Source organism: Oncorhynchus mykiss, chromosome 5 (assembly GCF_057628025.1).
Source record: "Oncorhynchus mykiss isolate SJ-2025 chromosome 5, ASM5762802v1, whole genome shotgun sequence".
In the NCBI taxonomy this organism is placed as follows: domain Eukaryota; kingdom Metazoa; phylum Chordata; class Actinopteri; order Salmoniformes; family Salmonidae; genus Oncorhynchus; species Oncorhynchus mykiss.
The window spans coordinates 3,500,734-3,520,775 of record NC_143026.1 but is presented as its reverse complement, the minus strand read 5'-3'; the positions used below and the strand labels follow the sequence as shown (position 1 = coordinate 3,520,775).

The following is a 20,042-nucleotide window of genomic DNA, read 5'->3' as shown; positions in this document are numbered from 1 at the left end:
GACTAAGAAGTCTCTACTCCCTATGACTAAGAAGTCTCTACTCCCTATGACTAAGAAGTCTCTACTCCCTATGACTAAGAAGTCTCTACTCCCTATGACTAAGAAGTCTCTACTCCCTATGACTAAGAAGTCTCTACTCCCTATGACTAAGAAGTCTCTACTCCCTATGACTAAGAAGTCTCTACTCCCTATGACTAAGAAGTCTCTACATGACTAAGAAGTCTCTACATGACTAAGAACAACAAAGTGGTCCATTCATTTCACCAGGCATGTTTTAATCCACATTTTTCCCTCCGATTGTAACTTTAATTTCCAGTAAGTAGTTCATTTTCAGACTTTTCCCCGAAGTGGACGAACAAACAGTCCTGTCGTCTCAGGCAGACTTTACACCTTGTGTGGTCTTTCTTTGTGGAGCATTTGATCTGAAACCCGATTGCTCTGGTGTGTGGTAAAGTGTTTTTTGACATGCCCCCTCTCCTATCACACCTCTGCATCTCAGGGCTTCAAATTTCTCTATTGTTCAACATGCCTTTTCCCCTTCGCAGTTCCTTATTGCATTGAATTCAAAATGACTGAATCTTTATCGCTCTCTCTCCCGTATGGGGACACACATACCTCTCTGCTACCTCTCACCATGGATGACAGGACTGGAAAGAGACTCTGGAATAGGGCCTGTCTCTGCTCTCAGTCTGACACACAGGGGCTTTCATTACCACACAGCCATGTCAACGGTGTGTCGTTCATATCACTGGGTCTCTCACCTGTTCAATGGTCTGATAAAGACCTGCCTGTATAGATGATGACTGGCAGTTTGACGTCGGAAAATCTGATCAGGCCAAAGCGCTCCACTCGATTCTGTCTGATAAAATTTTTTTGCAGGAGGAGAGAACGTTGTTTATTTAGAAACGTTCTATTATGACTCCAGCTGATGTTACAATATCCTGTCCTAAATATACAGGACTTGTTACAGTATCCTGTCCTAAATATACAGGACTTGTTACAGTATCCTGTCCTAAATATACAGGACTTGTTACAGTATCCTGTCCTAAATATACAGGACTTGTTACAGTATCCTGTCCTATGTATACAGGACTTGTTACAGTATCCTGTCCTATGTATACAGGACTTGTTACAGTATCCTGTCCTATGTATACAAGACTTGTTACAGTATCCTGTCCTACATATACAGGACTTGTTACAGTATCCTGTCCTAAATATACAGGACTTGTTACAGTATCCTGTCCTAAATATACAGGACTTGTTACAGTATCCTGTCCTAAATATACAGGACTTGTTACAGTATCCTGTCCTAAATATACAGGACTTGTTACAGTATCCTGTCCTAAATATACAGGACTTGTTACAGTATCCTGTCCTAAATATACAGGACTTGTTACAGTATCCTGTCCTAAATATACAGGACTTGTTACAGTATCCTGTCCTAAATATACAGGACTTGTTACAGTATCCTGTCCTAAATATACAGGACTTGTTACAGTATCCTGTCCTATGTATACAGGACTTGTTACAGTATCCTGTCCTAAATATACAGGACTTGTTACAGTATCCTGTCCTAAATATACAGGACTTGTTACAGTATCCTGTCCTAAATATACAGGACTTGTTACAGTATCCTGTCCTAAATATACAGGACTTGTTACAGTATCCTGTCCTAAATATACAGGACTTGTTACAGTATCCTGTCCTAAATATACAGGACTTGTTACAGTATGCTGTCCTAAATATACAGGACTTGTTACAGTATCCTGTCCTAAATATACAGGACTTGTTACAGTATCCTGTCCTAAATATACAGGACTTGTTACAGTATCCTGTCCTAAATATACAGGACTTGTTACAGTATCCTGTCCTAAATATACAGGACTTGTTACAGTATCCTGTCCTATGTATACAGGACTTGTTACAGTATCCTGTCCTATGTATACAGGACTTGTTACAGTATCCTGTCCTAAATATACAGGACTTGTTACAGTATCCTGTCCTATGTATACAGGACTTGTTACAGTATCCTGTCCTAAATATACAGGACTTGTTACAGTATCCTGTCCTAAATATACAGGACTTGTTACAATATCCTGTCCTAAATATACAGGACTTGTTACAGTATCCTGTCCTAAATATACAGGACTTGTTACAGTATCCTGTCCTAAATATACAGGACTTGTTACAGTATCCTGTCCTAAATATACAGGACTTGTTACAGTATCCTGTCCTAAATATACAGGACTTGTTACAGTATCCTGTCCTAAATATACAGGACTTGTTACAGTATCCTGTCCTAAATATACAGGACTTGTTACAGTATCCTGTCCTAAATATACATGACTTGTTACAGTATCCTGTCCTAAATATACAGGACTTGTTACAGTATCCTGTCCTAAATATACAGGACTTGTTACAGTATCCTGTCCTATGTATACAGGACTTGTTACAGTATCCTGTCCTAAATATACAGGACTTGTTACAGTATCCTGTCCTATGTATACAGGACTTGTTACAGTATCCTGTCCTAAATATACAGGACTTGTTACAGTATCCTGTCCTAAATATACAGGACTTGTTACAGTATCCTGTCCTAAATATACAGGACTTGTTACAGTATCCTGTCCTAAATATACAGGACTTGTTACAGTATCCTGTCCTAAATATACAGGACTTGTTACAGTATCCTGTCCTAAATATACAGGACTTGTTACAGTATCCTGTCCTATGTATACAGAACTTGTTACAGTATCCTGTCCTAAATATACAGGACTTGTTACAGTATCCTGTCCTATGTATACAGGACTTGTTACAGTATCCTGTCCTAAATATACAGGACTTGTTACAGTATCCTGTCCTAAATATACAGGACTTGTTACAGTATCCTGTCCTAAATATACAGGACTTGTTACAGTATCCTGTCCTAAATATACAGGACTTGTTACAGTATCCTGTCCTAAATATACAGGACTTGTTACAGTATCCTGTCCTAAATATACAGGACTTGTTACAGTATCCTGTCCTATGTATACAGGACTTGTTACAGTATCCTGTCCTATGTATACAGGACTTGTTACAGTATCCTGTCCTATGTATACAAGACTTGTTACAGTATCCTGTCCTACATATACAGGACTTGTTACAGTATCCTGTCCTAAATATACAGGACTTGTTACAGTATCCTGTCCTAAATATACAGGACTTGTTACAGTATCCTGTTCTAAATATACAGGACTTGTTACAGTATCCTGTCCTAAATATACAGGACTTGTTACAGTATCCTGTCCTAAATATACAGGACTTGTTACAGTATCCTGTCCTAAATATACAGAACCAGTAACAGAACTCTGCCCGACACTATCTTATCAATAATTTTCTCCCCTAAACTACCAAATCTCTCAGGTGACATTGACTTCTGAACTTCCCCAGTTTGTGAGGAAGTCATTGGTTTTGAAGGAATTCATTACTACAGACTAGAAACACCACAACAACATGTTGTGTTTGGCTCAGTCCTGAGCTTCACTCCTTTAGCTGGTCTTTATACAGGAGCTACCCTCACAATTAGCCTGAGGAAACAGGCCAGAGACAGTTGGTGTCTTCCATGTTAATTTAGAGAAGAACCCCTGATTAAGGATAAGGGACAAACCGCTGGTATTACTTTTAGAGGCACTGTCAACTTCCCCTGTCCTCCTTTTCACCTCCGTCAGCTCCTCAATTCAGCTCCTTGGTTGGAGAGCAAGGTTGCAACATATACTCTACCCTATCCTATCCCTCCCCACCCTATCCTAGCCCTCCCCACCCTATCCTATCCCGCCCTACCCCTCCCCACCCTATCCTGTCCCACCCTACCCCACCCTATCCTGTCCTACCCTACCCCCCCCTCTCCTACCCTACCCTATCCTATCCCTCCCTCCCCACCCTATCCCACCCTACCCCACCCCACCCTACCCCACCCCACCCTATACTACCCCATCCTATCATTTTCCTACCCCACCCTACCCCACCCCACACTATCCTACCCTATCCTACCCTACCCCACCCTATCCTGTCCCACCCTACCCCACCCCACTCCCAATCATGGCCGGTTGTGATACAGTCTGGATTCAAACCAGGGTGTCTGTTGTGATGCCACTTGCACTGAGATGCAGTGCCTTAGACTGAGATTACAGAGGAACTCTGGAGCTCTGTCAAATTGACCATCGGGTTCTTGGTCACCTCCCTGACCAAGGCTCTCCTTCCCGGTTGCCCAGCTTTAGGAGTCTTGGTGGTTCCAAACTTCTTCCATTTAAGAATGATGGAGGCCACTGTGTTCTTGGGGACCTTCAATGCTGCAGAAATGTTTTGGTACCCTTCCCCAAATCTGTGCCTCGACACAATCCTGTCACAGACCTCATGTCTTGGTTTTTGCTCTGACATGCACTGTCAACTGTGTGACCTTATATAGACAGGTGTGGCTCCCGAGTGGCTCCCGAGTGGCTCCCGAGTGGTGCAGCGGTCTAAATAAGGTACTGTCTCTCAGTGCTACAGGTGTCACTACAGGACCCTGGTTTGATCCCGGGCTGTATCACAACCGGGCCGTGATCGGGAGTCCCATAGGGTGGCACACAATTGGCCCAGCGTTATACGGGCTAGGGGAGGGTTTGGCTTGGGTAGGCCGTCATTTTAAAATAAGAATTTGTTCTTAACAGACTTTCTTAGTTAAATAAAGGTTAAATACATATTGGTATTTAAGTCTATAGCCTTATCCAATGTACTTATTCATGCTTAATACACACCACATACTTTTCCTGGCTCTCTGGCTGTGGGAACCATCCCAGTCTGACGACAGCTTCGTAGAGTCTGCACTCTGACCAAAACACTCACACACACACACCCTGCCATTGACAAATAAGGGGACCAGTTGTGGAACGTGTTGCCTTAGGGGTGTTTAGTGGTGTGGAGGGGAGGATAGAGGGAGGGGGGGTTGGGAGGGGAGGATAAAGGGAGGGGGGGGGGGTGAGGGGAGGATGGGATAGGATAGTGGAGGGGGGGTTGGGAGGTGATCCTCCTGGTCACCTTTGACCTATTTCAGCCCCCTGGGAGGGGGGGGGGGGGTGAGGGGAGGATGGGATAGGATAGTGGAGGGGGGGTTGGGAGGTGATCCTCCTGGTCACCTTTGACCTATTTCAGCCCCTTGACACACCTCTCTAATGGCCAGTGGCCCTACTGCCTGGCCCTGTCTCAGTCTCCCTGTCTCTGTCCCCCTGTCTCAGTCTCCCTGTCCCTGTCTGCCTGTCTCAGTCTCCCTGGCCCTGTCTCCCTGGCCCTGTCTCAGTCTCCCTGGCCCTGTCTCCCTGGCCCTGTCTCCCTGGCCCTGTCTCAGTCTCCCTGGCCCTGTCTCAGTCTCCCTGGCCCTGTCTCCCTGGCCCTGTCTCCCTGGCCCTGTCTCCCTGGCCCTGTCTCAGTCTCCCTGGCCCTGTCTCCCTGGCCCTGTCTCAGCCTCCCTGTCCCTGTCTCAGTTTCCCTGGCCCTGTCTCCCTGGCCCTGTCTCAGTCTCCCTGTCCCTGTCTCCCTGGTCCTGTCTCCCTGGCCCTCTCTCAGTCGCCCTGGTCCTGTCTCCCTCGCCCTGTCTCCCTAGCCCTGTCTCCCTAGCCCTGTCTCCCCACCGTTAGAGTTGTTTACTCAGTTGTCAGCAGGCTCCGGGGCTGAGGGAGGACTTATGTTGACATTTTGACGCAGCCAAAGGCGTTATCCCTCAGAAATCAAACCACACCTCGGCCTGGTCTGAGAGAGGGCTGGGCTGAGAGAGGGCTGGTCTGAGAGAGGGCTGGGCTGAGAGAGGGCTGGGCTGGCTCCAGCTGTCTGATGTGCCTGGTCTAAGTGCCTGCCTAGGATTAGGGCTGGAAGCAGTGTGGGTATGAGTCATAGATATACAATCTATATAACGTACCAAATTTTCTGTGTTTTCCATTCTAGTAATTCAATTTATAGGGTTTAACAGCACAAATACCTAACTTACCTACCCAGTACTGTGACGACACTGTCCAAACTGGCTGGTGCTACACTAATGTAGCAATCATCCATGACATGACAGCACAGCTCCCTGCACCCTGCTCTGCTCTCCACCCAGCTGGCCAAGCTAGTCTCTAGTGGCCTCTCCACCTCCACCCAGCTGGCCAGGCTAGTCTCTAGTGGCCTCTCCACCTCCACCCAGCTGGCCAGGCTAGTCCCTAGTGGCTTCTCCACCTCCACCCAGCTGGCCAGGCTAGTCTCTAGTGGCTTCTCCACCTCCACCTAGCTGGCCAGGCTAGTCCCTAGTGGCTTCTCCACCTCCACCCAGCTGGCCAGGCTAGTCTCTAGTGGCCTCTCCACCTCCACCCAGCTGGCCAGGCTAGTCCCTAGTGGCCTCTCCACCTCCACCCAGCTGGCCAGGCTAGTCTCTAGTGGCACCTCCACCTCCACCCAGCTGGCCAAGCTAGTCTCTAGTGGCATATCCACCTCCACCCAGCTGGCCAGGCTAGTCTCTAGTGGCCTCTCCACCTCCACCCAATTGGCCAGGCTAGTCTCTAGTGGCCTCTCCACCTCCACCCAATTGGCCAGGCTAGTCTCTAGTGGCATATCCACCTCCACCCAGCTGGCCAGGCTAGTCTCTAGTGGCCTCTCCACCTCCACCCAATTGGCCAGGCTAGTCTCTAGTGGCCTCTCCATCTCCACCCAGCTGGCCAGGCTAGTCCCTAGTGGCCTCTCCGCCTCCACCTAGCTGGCCAGGCTAGTCTCTAGTGGCATCTCCACCTCCATCTAGCTGGCCAAGCTAGTCTCTAGTGGCCTCTCCATCTCCACCCAGCTGGCCAGGCTAGTCTCTAGTGACCTCTCCACCTCCACCCAGCTGGCCAGGCTAGTCTCTAGTGGCCTCTCCATCTTCACCCAGCTGGCCAGGCTAGTCCCTAGTGGCTTTTCCACCTCCACCCAGCTGGCCAGGGTAGTCCCTAGTGGCCTCTCAACCTCCACCCAGCTGGCCAGGCTAGTCTCTAGTGGCCCCCTCACCTCCACCCAGCCGGCCAGGCTAGTCTCTAGTGGCCTCTCCACCTCCACCCAGCTAGCCAGGCTAGTCTCTAGTGGCCTCTCCACCTCCACCCAGCTGGCCAGGCTAGTCTCTAGTGGCATCTCCACCCCCACCCAGCTGTCCAGACTAGTCTCTAGTGGCCTCTCCACCTCCACCCAGTTGGCCAGGCTCGTCTCTAGTGGCCTCTCCACCTCCACCCAATTGGCCAGGCTAGTCTCTAGTGGCCTCTCCACCTCCACCCAATTGGCCAGGCTAGTCTCTAGTGGCCTCTCCACCTCCATCCAGCTGGCCAAGCTAGTCTCTAGTGGCCTCTCCATCTCCACCCAGCTGGCCAAGCTAGTCTCTAGTGGCCTCTCCACCTCCACCCAGCTGGCCAGGCTAGTCCCTAGTGGCTTCTCCACCTCCACCCAGCTGGCCAGGCTAGTCCCAAGTGGCCTCTCCACCTCCACCCAGCTGGCCAGGGTAGTCCCAAGTGGCCTCTCCACCTCCACCCAGCTGGCCAGGCTAGTCCCTAGTGGCTTCTCCATCCTGCTGGCCAGGCTAGTCTCTAGTGGCCTCTCCACCTCCACCCAGCTGTCCAGGCTAGTCCCTAGTGGCCTCTCCACCTCCACCCAGCTGGCCAAGCTAGTCCCTAGTGGCCTCTCCATCTCCACCCAGCTGGGCAGGGTAGTCTCTAGTGGCCTCTCCACCTCCACCCAGCCGGCCAGGCTAGTCTCTAGTGGCCTCTCCACCTCCACCCAGCTAGCCAGGCTAGTCTCTAGTGGCCTCTCCACCTCCACCCAGCTGGCCAGGCTAGTCTCTAGTGGCATCTCCACCTCCACCTAGCTGGCCAGGCTAGTCTCTAGTGGCCTCTCCACCTCCACCCAGCTGGCCAAGCTAGTCTCTAGTGGCATCTCCACCTCCACCCAGCTGGCCAGGCTAGTCTCTAGTGGCCTGTCCATCTCCACCTAGCTGGCCAGGCTAGTCTCTAGTGGCCTCTCCACCTCCATCTAGCTGGCCAAGCTAGACTCTAGTGGCCTCTCCACCTCCACCCAGCTGGCCAGGCTAGTCTCCAGTGGCATCTCCACCTCCACCTAGCTGGCCAAGCTAGTCTCTAGTGGCCTCTCCAACTCCATCTAGCTGGCCAAGCTAGTCTCTAGTGGCCTCTCCATCTCCACCCAGCTGGCCAAGCTAGTCTCTAGTGGCCTCTCCACCTCCACCCAGCTGGCCAAGCTAGTCTCTAGTGGCCTCTCCACCTCCATCTAGCTGGCCAAGCTAGACTCTAGTGGCCTTTCCACCTCCACCCAGCTGGCCAGGCTAGTCTCTAGTGGCATCTCCACCTCCATCTAGCTGGCCAAGCTGGTCTCTAGTGGCATCTCCACCTCCACCTAGCTGGCCAGGCTGGTCTCTAGTGGCATCTCCACCTCCATCTAGCTGGCCAAGCTAGTCTCTAGTGGCCTCTCCACCTCCACCCAGCTGGCCAGGCTAGTCTCTATTGGCCTCTCCATCTCCATCTAGCTGGCCAAGTTAACGGTGCAGTTTGCAGTATTTACACATTTTCATTGGTAATTTCAATGAATGACCATTTGGCTGAGAAACGAATGAAGGGTTGTGTCTTAATTCTCCAGCGGGCTGAAGTGATTATGGTCTGACTGTGTGTATGGAATACCTAGCTATGAAGGACGGGAGCACATCAATAGCTGCACTGACTGGCAGGATGATGTACTGCACTAACACAAACACACACACACACACACACACACACTGGCTGGCAGGATGATGTAATGCACTAACACAAACAAACACACACACACTGGCTGGCAGGATGATGTACTGCACTAACACAAACAAACACACACATATACACACACACAGGCTGGCAGGATGATGTAATGCACTAACACAAACACCCACACACAGACACAAACATACACACACACACACACACACACACACACACACTGGCTGACAGGATGATGTACTGCACTAACACAAACACACACACACACACACAGGCTGGCAGGATGATGTACTGCACTAACACAAACACACACACACACACACACTGGCTGGCTGGCGATTATTGTTTTATTTAGTTGCTGAGTAATGTTTTGGGAACTGACCGGTTACAATTTGAAATAGAAATATTGCTGTATAGAAAAACATGACATTTTAAGACTCGCTATATGTTTTAATTATTGGTAGGAAGGATGCTGCTGTTTTAGTGAACATGGAGCAAAGTGACTGGTGTGCCACTTTCTTGGATACCAGTGAATAGCCCGCACACACACAGAGAGAGGGAGGAGAGAGAGAGAGGGAGGAGAGAGAGAGCGCGAGAGAGGAGAGAGAGCGAGGGAGACGAGAGAGAGAGGGAGGAGAGAGAGAGCGAGGGAGGAGAGAGAGAGCGAGGGAGGAGAGAGAGGTTCATGAGAGGTTCATGTCTCTTGTTCATCTAGCCAGGGAGAGGGAGGGTTAAAGGGAGGAGAGAGAATTAGACCGATACTAATTATCAAAATGATACATTTATCAAAATCCAGAAAAGAGTCCACAACCACCTAAAAGGAAGCTATTTGCTTCCATAACAAAGCCATCACCTACAGATAAATTAACCTGGTCCCCTAAGCAAGCTGGTCCTGGGGCTCTGTTCACAAACACACCCTACAGAGCCCCAGGACAGCAGCACAATTAGACCCAACCAAATCATGAGAAAACAAATAGATAATTACTTGACACATTGGAAAGAATTAACAAAAAAACAGAGCAAACTAGAATGCTATTTGGCCCTACACAGAGAGTACACAGCGACAGAATACCTGACCACTGTGACTGACCCAAACTTAAGGAAAGCTTTGACTATGTACAGACTCAGCGAGCATAGCCTTGCTATTGAGAAAGGCCGCCGTAGGAAGACACGGCTCTCAAGAGAAGACAGGCTATGTGCTCACTGCCCACAAAATGAGGTGGCAACTGAGCTGTACTTCCTAACCTCCTGTCCAACGTATGTGTAACGGTTCTCTTCTTCCTCCTCCTCTTCCTCTGAAGAGGAGGTGTAGCAAGGATCGGACCAAAACGCGGCGTAGTTGGTCATGTTCTTTCATAAAGAAAAAACTCAAACACAAAATAATAACCGTGGAAACCCTAAACAGCCAATCAGGTGCAAACAAACACAGAGACAGGAAACAATCACCCACAAGATACCTAAAGAATATGGCCGCCTAAATATGGTTCCCAATCAGAGACAACGATAAACACCTGCCTCTGATTGAGAACCACTCTAGGCAATCATAGACTTACCTAGAGTACTACTCTAAACACAATCCCATAACTACAAACAACCCCAGACAAAACGAACGACATAAATCCCCATGTCACACCCTGGCCTAACCAAAATAATAACGAAAACACAGAATACTAAAGGCCAGGGCGTGACAGTATGACCACATTAGAGAGACATATTTCCCTCAGGTTACACAGATCCACAAAGAATTCGAAAACAAATCCAATTTTGAAAAACTCCCATATCTACTGGGTGAAATTCCACAGTGTGCCATCACAGCAGCAAGATTTGTGACCTGTTGCCACGAGAAAAGGGCAACCAGTGAAGAACACACACCATTGTAAATACAACCCATATTTATGTTTATTTATTTTCCCTTGTGTACTTCAACTATTTGCACATCATTACAACACTGTATATAGACATAATATGACATTTGAAAATGTCTTTATTCTTTTGGAACTTCTGTATGTGTCATGTTTACTGTTCATTTTATTGTTTATTCCACTTTTGTTTATTATCTACTCCACTTGTTTTGGCAATGTTAACATGTGTTTTCCATGCCAATAAAGCCCCTTGAGAGAGAGAGAGAGAGAGAGAGAGAGAGAGAGAGAGAGAGACAGAGAGAGAGAGAGAGAGAGAGAGAGACAGAGAGAGAGAGAGAGAGAGAGAGAGAGAGAGAGAGAAAGGTTCAGCTCTCTTGTAAGTTTTGAATGAAACCTTTTAGCTTGGCTTCTCCTTAACTTCACCATCTCATCTGTGTCATGTGAGTCGACCATCAGAATGGTGAGGTGTTTTCTGTGTCATGTGAGACGACCATCAGAATGGTGGGTTTTTTTTGTGTCATGTGAGTCGACCATCAGAATGGTGAGGTGTTTTCTGTGTCATGTGAGTCGACCATCAGAATGGTGGGGTGTTTTCTGTGTCATGTGAGTCGACCATCAGAATGGTGGGGTGTTTTCTGTGTCATGTGAGAGACGACCATCCGAATGGTGGGGTGTTTTCTGTGTCATGTGAGTCGACCATCAGAATGGTGAGGTGTTTTCTGTGTCATGTGAGTCGACCATCAGAATGGTGGGGTGTTTTCTGTGTCATGTGAGTCGACCATCAGAATGGTGAGGTGTTTTCTGTGTCATGTGAGTCGACCATCAGAATGGTGTGGTGTTTTCTGTGTCATGTGAGAGACGGCCATCAGAATGGTGGGGTGTTTTCTGTGTCATGTGAGAGACGACCATCAGAATGGTGGGTTGTTTTCTGTGTCATGTGAGAGACGACCATCAGAATGGTGAGGTGTTTTCTGTGTCATGTGAGTCGACCATCAGAATGGTGGGGTGTTTTCTGTGTCATGTGAGACGCCCATCAGAATGGTGGGGTGTTTTCTGTGTCATGTGAGAGACGACCATCAGAATGGTGGGGTGTTTTCTGTGTCATGTGAGTCGACCATCAGAATGGTGGGGTGTTTTCTGTGTCATGTGAGTCGACCATCAGAATGGTGGGGTGTTTTCTGTGTCATGTGAGACGACCATCAGAATGGTGGGGTGTTTTCTGTGTCATGTGAGACGACCATCAGAATGGTGGGGTGTTTTCTGTGTCATGTGAGACGACCATCAGAATGGTGGGGTGTTTTCTGTGTCATGTGAGACGACCATCAGAATGGTGGGGTGTTTTCTGTGTCATGTGAGACGACCATCAGAATGTTGGGGTGTTTTCTGTGTCATGTGAGAGACGACCATCAGAATGGTGAGGTGTTTTCTGTGTCATGTGAGACGTCCATCAGAATGGTGGGGTGTTTTCTGTGTCATGTGAGACGACCATCAGAATGGTGGGGTGTTTTCTGTGTCATGTGAGACGACCATCAGAATGGTGGGGTGTTTTCTGTGTCATGTGAGACGACCATCAGAATGGTGGGGTGTTTTCTGTGTCATGTGAGTCGACCATCAGAATGGTGAGGTGTTTTCTGTGTCATGTGAGACGACCATCAGAATGGTGGGGTGTTTTCTGTGTCATGTGAGTCGACCATCAGAATGGTGGGGTGTTTTCTGTGTCATGTGAGAGATGACCATCAGAATGGTGGGGTGTTTCTGTGTCATGTGAGTCGACCATCAGAATGGTGGGGTGTTTTCTGTGTCATGTGAGTCGACCATCAGAATGGTGGGGTGTTTTCTGGATTGACTTTGGCACCACTTGCTCTTGTCCATAATAATGGTCTGTTTCCTCTCCTGGACTCACTATCAGTTGTTAAAATCAGTAAAGACCCTCTGGGTACGTGACAACATGCTCTCTGCTAACCGAGGGGCCAACAGAGAGAGGCTGCTTTAGTTTTGCTAGACTAATTAATAATACTAATTAACCTTCAGATGGGGAGAGGGAGAGAGAGAGAGAGAGAGAGAGAGGGAGGGAGTCAGGGTAACCCACAGGCTAGTCAGTCTGAGGTCAGTGTAACCCACAGGCTAGTCAGTCTGAGGTCAGGGTAACCCACAGGCTAGTCAGTCTGAGGTCAGGGTAACCCACAGGCTAGTCAGTCTGGGATCAGTGTAACCCACAGGCTAGTCAATCTGGGATCAGTGTAACCCACAGGCTAGTCAGTCTGAGGTCAGGGTAACCCACAGGCTAGTCAGTCTGGGATCAGTGTAACCCACAGGCTAGTCAATCTGGGATCAGTGTAACCCACAGGCTAGTCAGTCTGAGGTCAGGGTAACCCACAGGCTAGTCAGTCTGAGGTCAGTGTAACCCACAGGCTAGTCAGTCTGGGATCAGTGTAACCCACAGGCTAGTCAGTCTGAGGTCAGGGTAACCCACAGGCTAGTCAGTCTGAGGTCAGTGTAACCCACAGGCTAGTCAGTCTGAGGTCAGGGTAACCCACAGGCTAGTCAGTCTGAGGTCAGTGTAACCCACAGGCTAGTCAGTCTGAGGTCAGTGTAACCCACAGGCTAGTCAGTCTGGGATCAGTGTAACCCACAGGCTAGTCAGTCTGAGGTCAGGGTAACCCACAGGCTAGTCAGTCTGAGGTCAGTGTAACCCACAGGCTAGTCAGTCTGAGGTCAGTGTAACCCACAGGCTAGTCCGTCTGAGGTCAGGGTAACCCACAGGCCAACCTACAGCAATAGTTAGTATCTTCCGGTCTTCCTGTCCGTGGCTTCTTTCCTTTTAACATGATGAACAGCCAACCTGAGACATTACCTTCATTACTCATCACGCTAGTTGCCTGTAGCTGAGATCTAACCCTGCCCAGGGCTCACCTGTAGCTGAGATCTAACCCTAACCCTGCCCAGGGCTCACCTGCACCTGAGATCTATCCCTAACCCTGCCCAGGGCTCACCTGTAGCTGAGATCTAAGACGAACCCTGCCCAGGGCTCACCTGTAGCTTAGATCTAAGACTAACCCTGCCCAGGGCTCACATGTACCTGAGATCTAACCCTGCCCAGGGCTCACCTGTAGCTGAGATCTAACCCCAACCCTGCACAGGGCTCACCTGTACCTGAAATCTAACCCTAACCCTGCCCAGGGCTCACCTGTACCTGAGATCTATCCCTAACCCTGCCCAGGGCTCACCTGTAGCTGAGATCTAAGACGAACCCTGCCCAGGGCTCACCTGTAGCTTAGATCTAAGACTAACCCTGCCCAGGGCTCACATGTACCTGAGATCTAACCCTGCCCAGGGCTCACCTGTAGCTGAGATCTAACCCCAACCCTGCACAGGGCTCACCTGTACCTGAAATCTAACCCTAACCCTGCCCAGGGCTCACCTGTACCTGAGATCTAACCCTAACCCTGCCCAGGGCTCACCTGTAGCTGAGCTCTAACCCTAACCCGGCCCAGGGCTCACCTGTAGCTGATATCTAACCCTAACCCTGCCCAGGGCTCACCTGTACCTGAGATCTAACCCTAACCCTGCCCAGGGCTCACCTGTAGCTGAGCTCTAACCCTAACCCGGCCCAGGGCTCACCTGTACCTGAGATCTAACCCTAACCCTGCCCAGGGCTCACCTGTAGCTGAGATCTAACCCTAACCCTGCACAGGGCTCACCTGTACCTGAAATCACTTCACTACTCATCTCCTCTCTCTCTTCACTACTCATCTCTTCTCTTTCTCTCTTCACTACTCATCTCCTCTCTCTCTTCACTACTCATCTCTTCTCTCTCTCTCTTCACTACTCATCTCCTCTCTCTCTTCACTACTCATCTCCTCTCTCTCTCTCTCTTCACTACTCATCCCCTCTCTCTCTTCACTACTCATCTCTTCTCTCTCTTCACTACTCATCTATCTCTCTCTCTCTCTCTTCACTACTCATCTCCTCTCTTTCTCTCTTCACTACTCATCTCCTCTCTCTCTCTCTTCACTACTCATCTCTTCTCTCTCTTCACTACTCATCTCCTCTCTTTCTCTCTTCACTACTCATCTCCTCTCTCTCTCTCTTCACTACTCATCCCCTCTCTCTCTTCACTACTCATCTCTTCTCTCTCTTCACTACTCATCTCTTCTCTCTCTTCACTACTCATCTATCTCTCTCTCTCTCTCTTCACTACTCATCTCCTCTCTCTCTCTCTCTTCACTACTCATCTCCTCTCTCTCTTCACTACTCATCTCCTCTCTCTCTTCACTACTCATCTCCTCTCTCTCTTCACTACTCATCTCCTCTCTCTCTTCACTACTCATCTCCTCTCTCTCTTCACTACTCATCTCCTCTCTCTCTTCACTACTCATCTCCTCTCTCTCTTCACTACTCAACTCCTCTCTCTCTTAACTACTCATCTCCCCTCTCTCTTCACTGCTCATCTCCTCTCTCTCTCTCTCTTCACTACTCATCTCCTCTCTCTCTTCACTACTCATCTCCTCTCGCTCTCTCTCTTCACTACTCATCTCCTCTCTCTCTCTCTCTTCACTACTCATCTCCTCTCGCTCTCTCTCTTCACTACTCATCTCCTCTCTCTCTCTCTCTTCACTACTCATCTCCTCTCTCTCTTCACTACTCATCTCCTCTCTCTCTTCACTACTCATCTCCTCTCTCTCTCTCTTCACTACTCATCTCCTCTCTCTCTTCACTACTCATCTCCTCTCTCTCTTCACTACTCATCTCCTCTCTCTCTTCACTACTCATCTCCTCTCTCTCTTCACTACTCATCTCCTCTCTCTCTTCACTACTCATCTCCTCTCTCTCTCTCTCTTCACTACTCATCTCCTCTCTCTCTTCACTACTCATCTCCTCTCTCTCTTCACTACTTATCTCCTCTCTCTCTCTCTCTTCACTACTCATCCCCTCTCTCTCTTCACTACTCATCTCTTCTCTCTCTTCACTACTCATCTCCTCTCTCTCTTCACTACTCATCTCCTCTCTCTCTTCACTAATCTCCTCTCTCTCTTCACTACTCATCTCCTCTCTCTCTCTCTCTCTCTCTTCACTACTCATCTCCTCTCTCTCTTCACTACTCATCTCCTCTCTCTCTTCACTACTCATCTCCTCTCTCTCTTCACTGCTCATCTCCTCTCTCTCTTCACTACTCATCTCCTCTCTCTCTCTTCACTACTCATCTCCTCTCTCTCTTCACTACTTATCTCCTCTCTCTCTCTCTTCACTACTCATATTCTATTCCCTATGTAGTGACCATGGTGATCTGGTTGATCTGGTTAAAAGTAGTGCACTATAAAGGGAATAGCATGCCGTCTGTGACGCACACTGAGTGACATGGTTAGACTGCTGTCTGTGTCTCGCAGGGAGACTGAAACAGAGACTGAAATAGTGAACTGTGTTTATATTTCAGGTCACTTCCTGGGCAACAACACAGTGATTGATGTGCTGAGGAGTCAGGGCTATGAAGTGGAGCACACTCCTGCAGGGCAGCCCATTAGCAGGTAATGATACACACCTCGCTGTCCTCACCAACACACCACCCGCCTCTCTACCCTCCCCAGGATCTACCCTCGTTTTATACCACCCTCTCGCACTCTTTGACTACATCTCCTTACTCTCGCTCTCAATTCAATTTCATTTCAATTTAAGGGGCTTTATTGTCATGGGAAACATATTGTCATACATTGTCAAAGGAAGATAAATAGATAATTAAAAAAAGTGAAATAAACCATATAAAATGAACAGTACACATTACACTCACAAAAGTTCCAATGGAATAAAGACATTACAAATGTCATATTATGTGCAAGTAGTTAAAGTACAAAAGGGAAATGAAATAAGCATAAATATGGGTTGTATTTACAATGGTGTTTGTTCTTCACTGGTTGCCCTTTTCTTGTGGCAACAGGTCACACATCTTGCTGCTGTGATGGCACACTGTGGTATTTCACCCAGTAGATATGGGAGTTTTTCAAAATTGGATTTGTTTTCGAATTCTTTGTGGATCTGTGTAATCTGAGGGAAATATGTCTCTCTAATATGGTCATACATTGGGCAGGAGGTTAGGAAGTGCAGCTCAGTTTCCACCTCATTTTGTGGGCAGTGAGCACATAGCCTGTCTTCTCTTGAGAGCCATGTCTGCCTACGGCGGCCTTTCTCAATAGCAAGGCTATGCTCACTAAGTCTGTACATAGTCAAAGCTTTCCTTAATTTTGAGTCAGTCACAGTGGTCAGGTATTCTGCCACTGTGTACTCTCTGTTTAGGGCCAAATAGCATTCTAGTTTGCTCTGTTTTTTTGTTAATTCTTTCCAATGTGTCAAGTAATTATCTTTTTGTTTTCTCATGATTTGGTTGGGTCTAATTGTGCTGTTGTCCTGGGGCTCTGTAGGGTGTGTTTGTGTTTGTGAACAGAGCCCCAGGACCAGCTTGCTTAGGGGACTCTTCTCCAGGTTTATCTCTCTGTAGGTGATGGCTTTGTTATGGAAGGTTTGGGAATCGCTTCCTTTTAGATGGTTGTAGAATTTAACGGCTCTTTTCTGGATTTTGATAATTAGTGGGTATCGGCCTAATTCTGCTCTGCATGCATTATTTGGTGTTCTACGTTGTACACGGAGGATATTTTTGCAGAATTCTGTGTGCAGAGTCTCAATTTGGTGTTTGTCCCATTTTGTGAAGTCTTGGGTAGTGAGCGGACCCCAGACCTCACAACCATAAAGGGCAATGGGTTCTATGACTGATTCAAGTATTTTTAGCCAAATCCTAATTGGTATGTTGAATTTTATGTTCCTTTTGATGGCATAGAATGCCCTTCTTGCCTTGTCTCTCAGATCGTTCACAGCTTTGTGGAAGTTACCTGTGGCGCTGATGTTTAGGCCAAGGTATGTATAGTTTTTTGTGTGCTCTAGGGCAACAGTGTCTAGATGGAATTTGTATTTGTGGTCCTGGTGACTGGACCTTTTTTGGAACACCATTATTTTGGTCTTACTGACATTTACTGTCAGGGCCCAGGTCTGACAGAATCTGTGCAGAAGATCTTTTCTCGTGGCAACAGGTCACAAATCTTGCTGCTGTGATGGCACACTGTGGTATTTCACCCAGTAGATATGGGAGTTTATCAGAATTGGATTTGTTTTCGAATTCTTTGTGGGTCTGTGTAATCTGAGGGAAATATGTCTCTCTAATATGGTCATACATTGGGCAGGAGGTTAGGAAGTGCAGCTCAGTTTCCACCTCATTTTGTGGGCAGTGAGCACATAGCCTGTCTTCTCTTGAGAGCCATGTCTGCCTACGGCGGCCTTTCTCAATAGCAAGGCTATGCTCACTGAGTCTGTACATACCCCTCCTTTCTCTCTCTCTCTCTCTCTGACTACCCCTCCTTTCTCTCTCTCTCTGACTACCCCTCCTTCCTCTCTCCCTCTGACTACTCCTCCTTTCTCTCTCTCTCTCTCCCCCTGACTACCCATCTTCTCCCTCTCTCCCTCTGACTACCCATCTTCTCTCTCTCTCCCTCTGACTACCCCTCCTCTCTCTCTCTCTTTCTGACTACCCCTCTCTTTCTTGACTACCCCTCCTTCCTCTCTCCCTCTGACTACCCCTCCTTCCTCTCTTCCTCTGACTACCCCTCCTTCCTCTCTTCCTCTGACTACCCCTCCTTCCTCTCTCCCTCTGACTACCCCTCCCCTCTCTCTCTCCCTCTGACTACCCCTCTCTCCCTCTCTTGCTCTGTGACTACCCCTCCTTCCTCTCTCCCTCTGACTACCCCTCCTTCCTCTCTCTCTCTGACTACCCCTCCTTCCTCTCTCTCTCTGACTGCCCCTCCTCTCTCTCTCTCTGACTACCCCTCTCTCCCTCTGACTATCCCTCCTCCCTCTCTCGCTCTGTGACTACCCCTCTCTTTCTTGACTACTCCTCCTTCCTCTCTCCCTCCGACTACCCCTCCTTCCTCTCTATTTCTAACTACCCCTCCTCTCTCTCTCTCTGACTGCCCCTCCTGCCTCTCTCTTTCTCTCTCAATACCCCTCCTTTCTCTCTCTCTCCCTCTAACTACCCCTCCTCCCTATCTCTTCTGACTACCCCTCCTCCCTCTCTCTCTGACTACCCCTCCTCCCTCTCTCTTCTGACTACCCCTCCTCCCTCTCTCTTCTGACTACCCCTCCTCCCTCTCTCTCTGGATATATATACAGATATACAGAGAGATGTACAGAGGCCTGTGTGATTCATACTGCAGCCAACACCCTGAGGCCTGTGTGATTTAGCCAACCCCCTGAGGCCTGTGTGATTCATACTGCAGCCAACACCCTGAGGCCTGTGTGATTTAGCCAACCCCCTGAGGCCTGTGTGATTCATACTGCAGCCAACACCCTGAGGCCTGTGTGATTTAGCCAACCCCCTGAGGCCTGTGTGATTCATACTGCAGCCAACACCCTGAGGCCTGTGTGATTCAGCCAACCCCCTGAGGCCTGTGTGATTCATACGGCAGCCAACACCCTGAGGCCTGTGTGATTCATACTGCAGCCAACACCCTGAGGCCTGTGTGATTCATACTGCAGCCAACACCCTGAGGCCTGTGTGATTCATACTGCAGCCAACCCCCTGAGGCCTGTGTGATTCAGCCAACCCCCTGAGGCCTGTGTGATTCATACTGCAGCCAACCCCCTGAGGCCTGTGTGATTCATACTGCAGCCAACCCCCTGAGGCCTGTGTGATTCATACTGCAGCCAACCCCCTGAGGCCTGTGTGATTCATACTGCAGCCAACCCCCTGAGGCCTGTGTGATTCATACTGCAGCCAACCCCCTGAGGCCTGTGTGATTCAGCCAACCCCCTGAGGCCTGTGTGATTCATACTGCAGCCAACCCCCTGAGGCCTGTGTGATTCATACTGCAGCCAACCCCCTGAGGCCTGTGTGATTCATACTGCAGCCAACCCCCTGAGGCCTGTGTGATTCATACTGCAGCCAACCCCCTGAGGCCTGTGTGATTCATACTGCAGCCAACCCCCTGAGGCCTGTGTGATTCATACTGAAGCCAACCCCCTGAGGCCTGTGTGATTCATACTGCAGCCAACCCCCTGAGGCCTGTGTGATTCATACTGCAGCCAACCCCCTGAGGCCTGTGTGATTCATACTGCAGCCAACACCCTGAGGCCTGTGTGATTCATACTGCAGCCAACCCCCTGAGGCCTGTGTGATTCATACTGCAGCCAACCACCTGAGGCCTGTGTGATTCATACTGCAGCCAACCCCCTGAGGCCTGTGTGATTCATACTGAAGCCAACCCCCTGAGGCCTGTGTGATTCATACTGCAGCCAACACCCTGAGGCCTGTGTGATTCATACTGCAGCCAACACCCTGAGGCCTGTGTGATTCATACTGCAGCCAACCCCCTGAGGC

General features: G+C 48.9%; 1 protein-coding gene across 1 annotated transcript in view; it reads left to right on the top strand.

Moving 5' to 3' along the window:
• The window catches only part of LOC110517810 (metalloprotease TIKI1), a 163,981-nt gene that overhangs the window by 117,416 nt on the left and 26,523 nt on the right, over positions 1–20,042 (top strand). Inside the window, exon 5 of the mRNA XM_036976592.2 lies at positions 16,062–16,152. Within this exon, the coding sequence (XP_036832487.1) occupies positions 16,062–16,152 (91 nt within the window). The remainder of the gene's footprint in view (positions 1–16,061; positions 16,153–20,042) is intronic.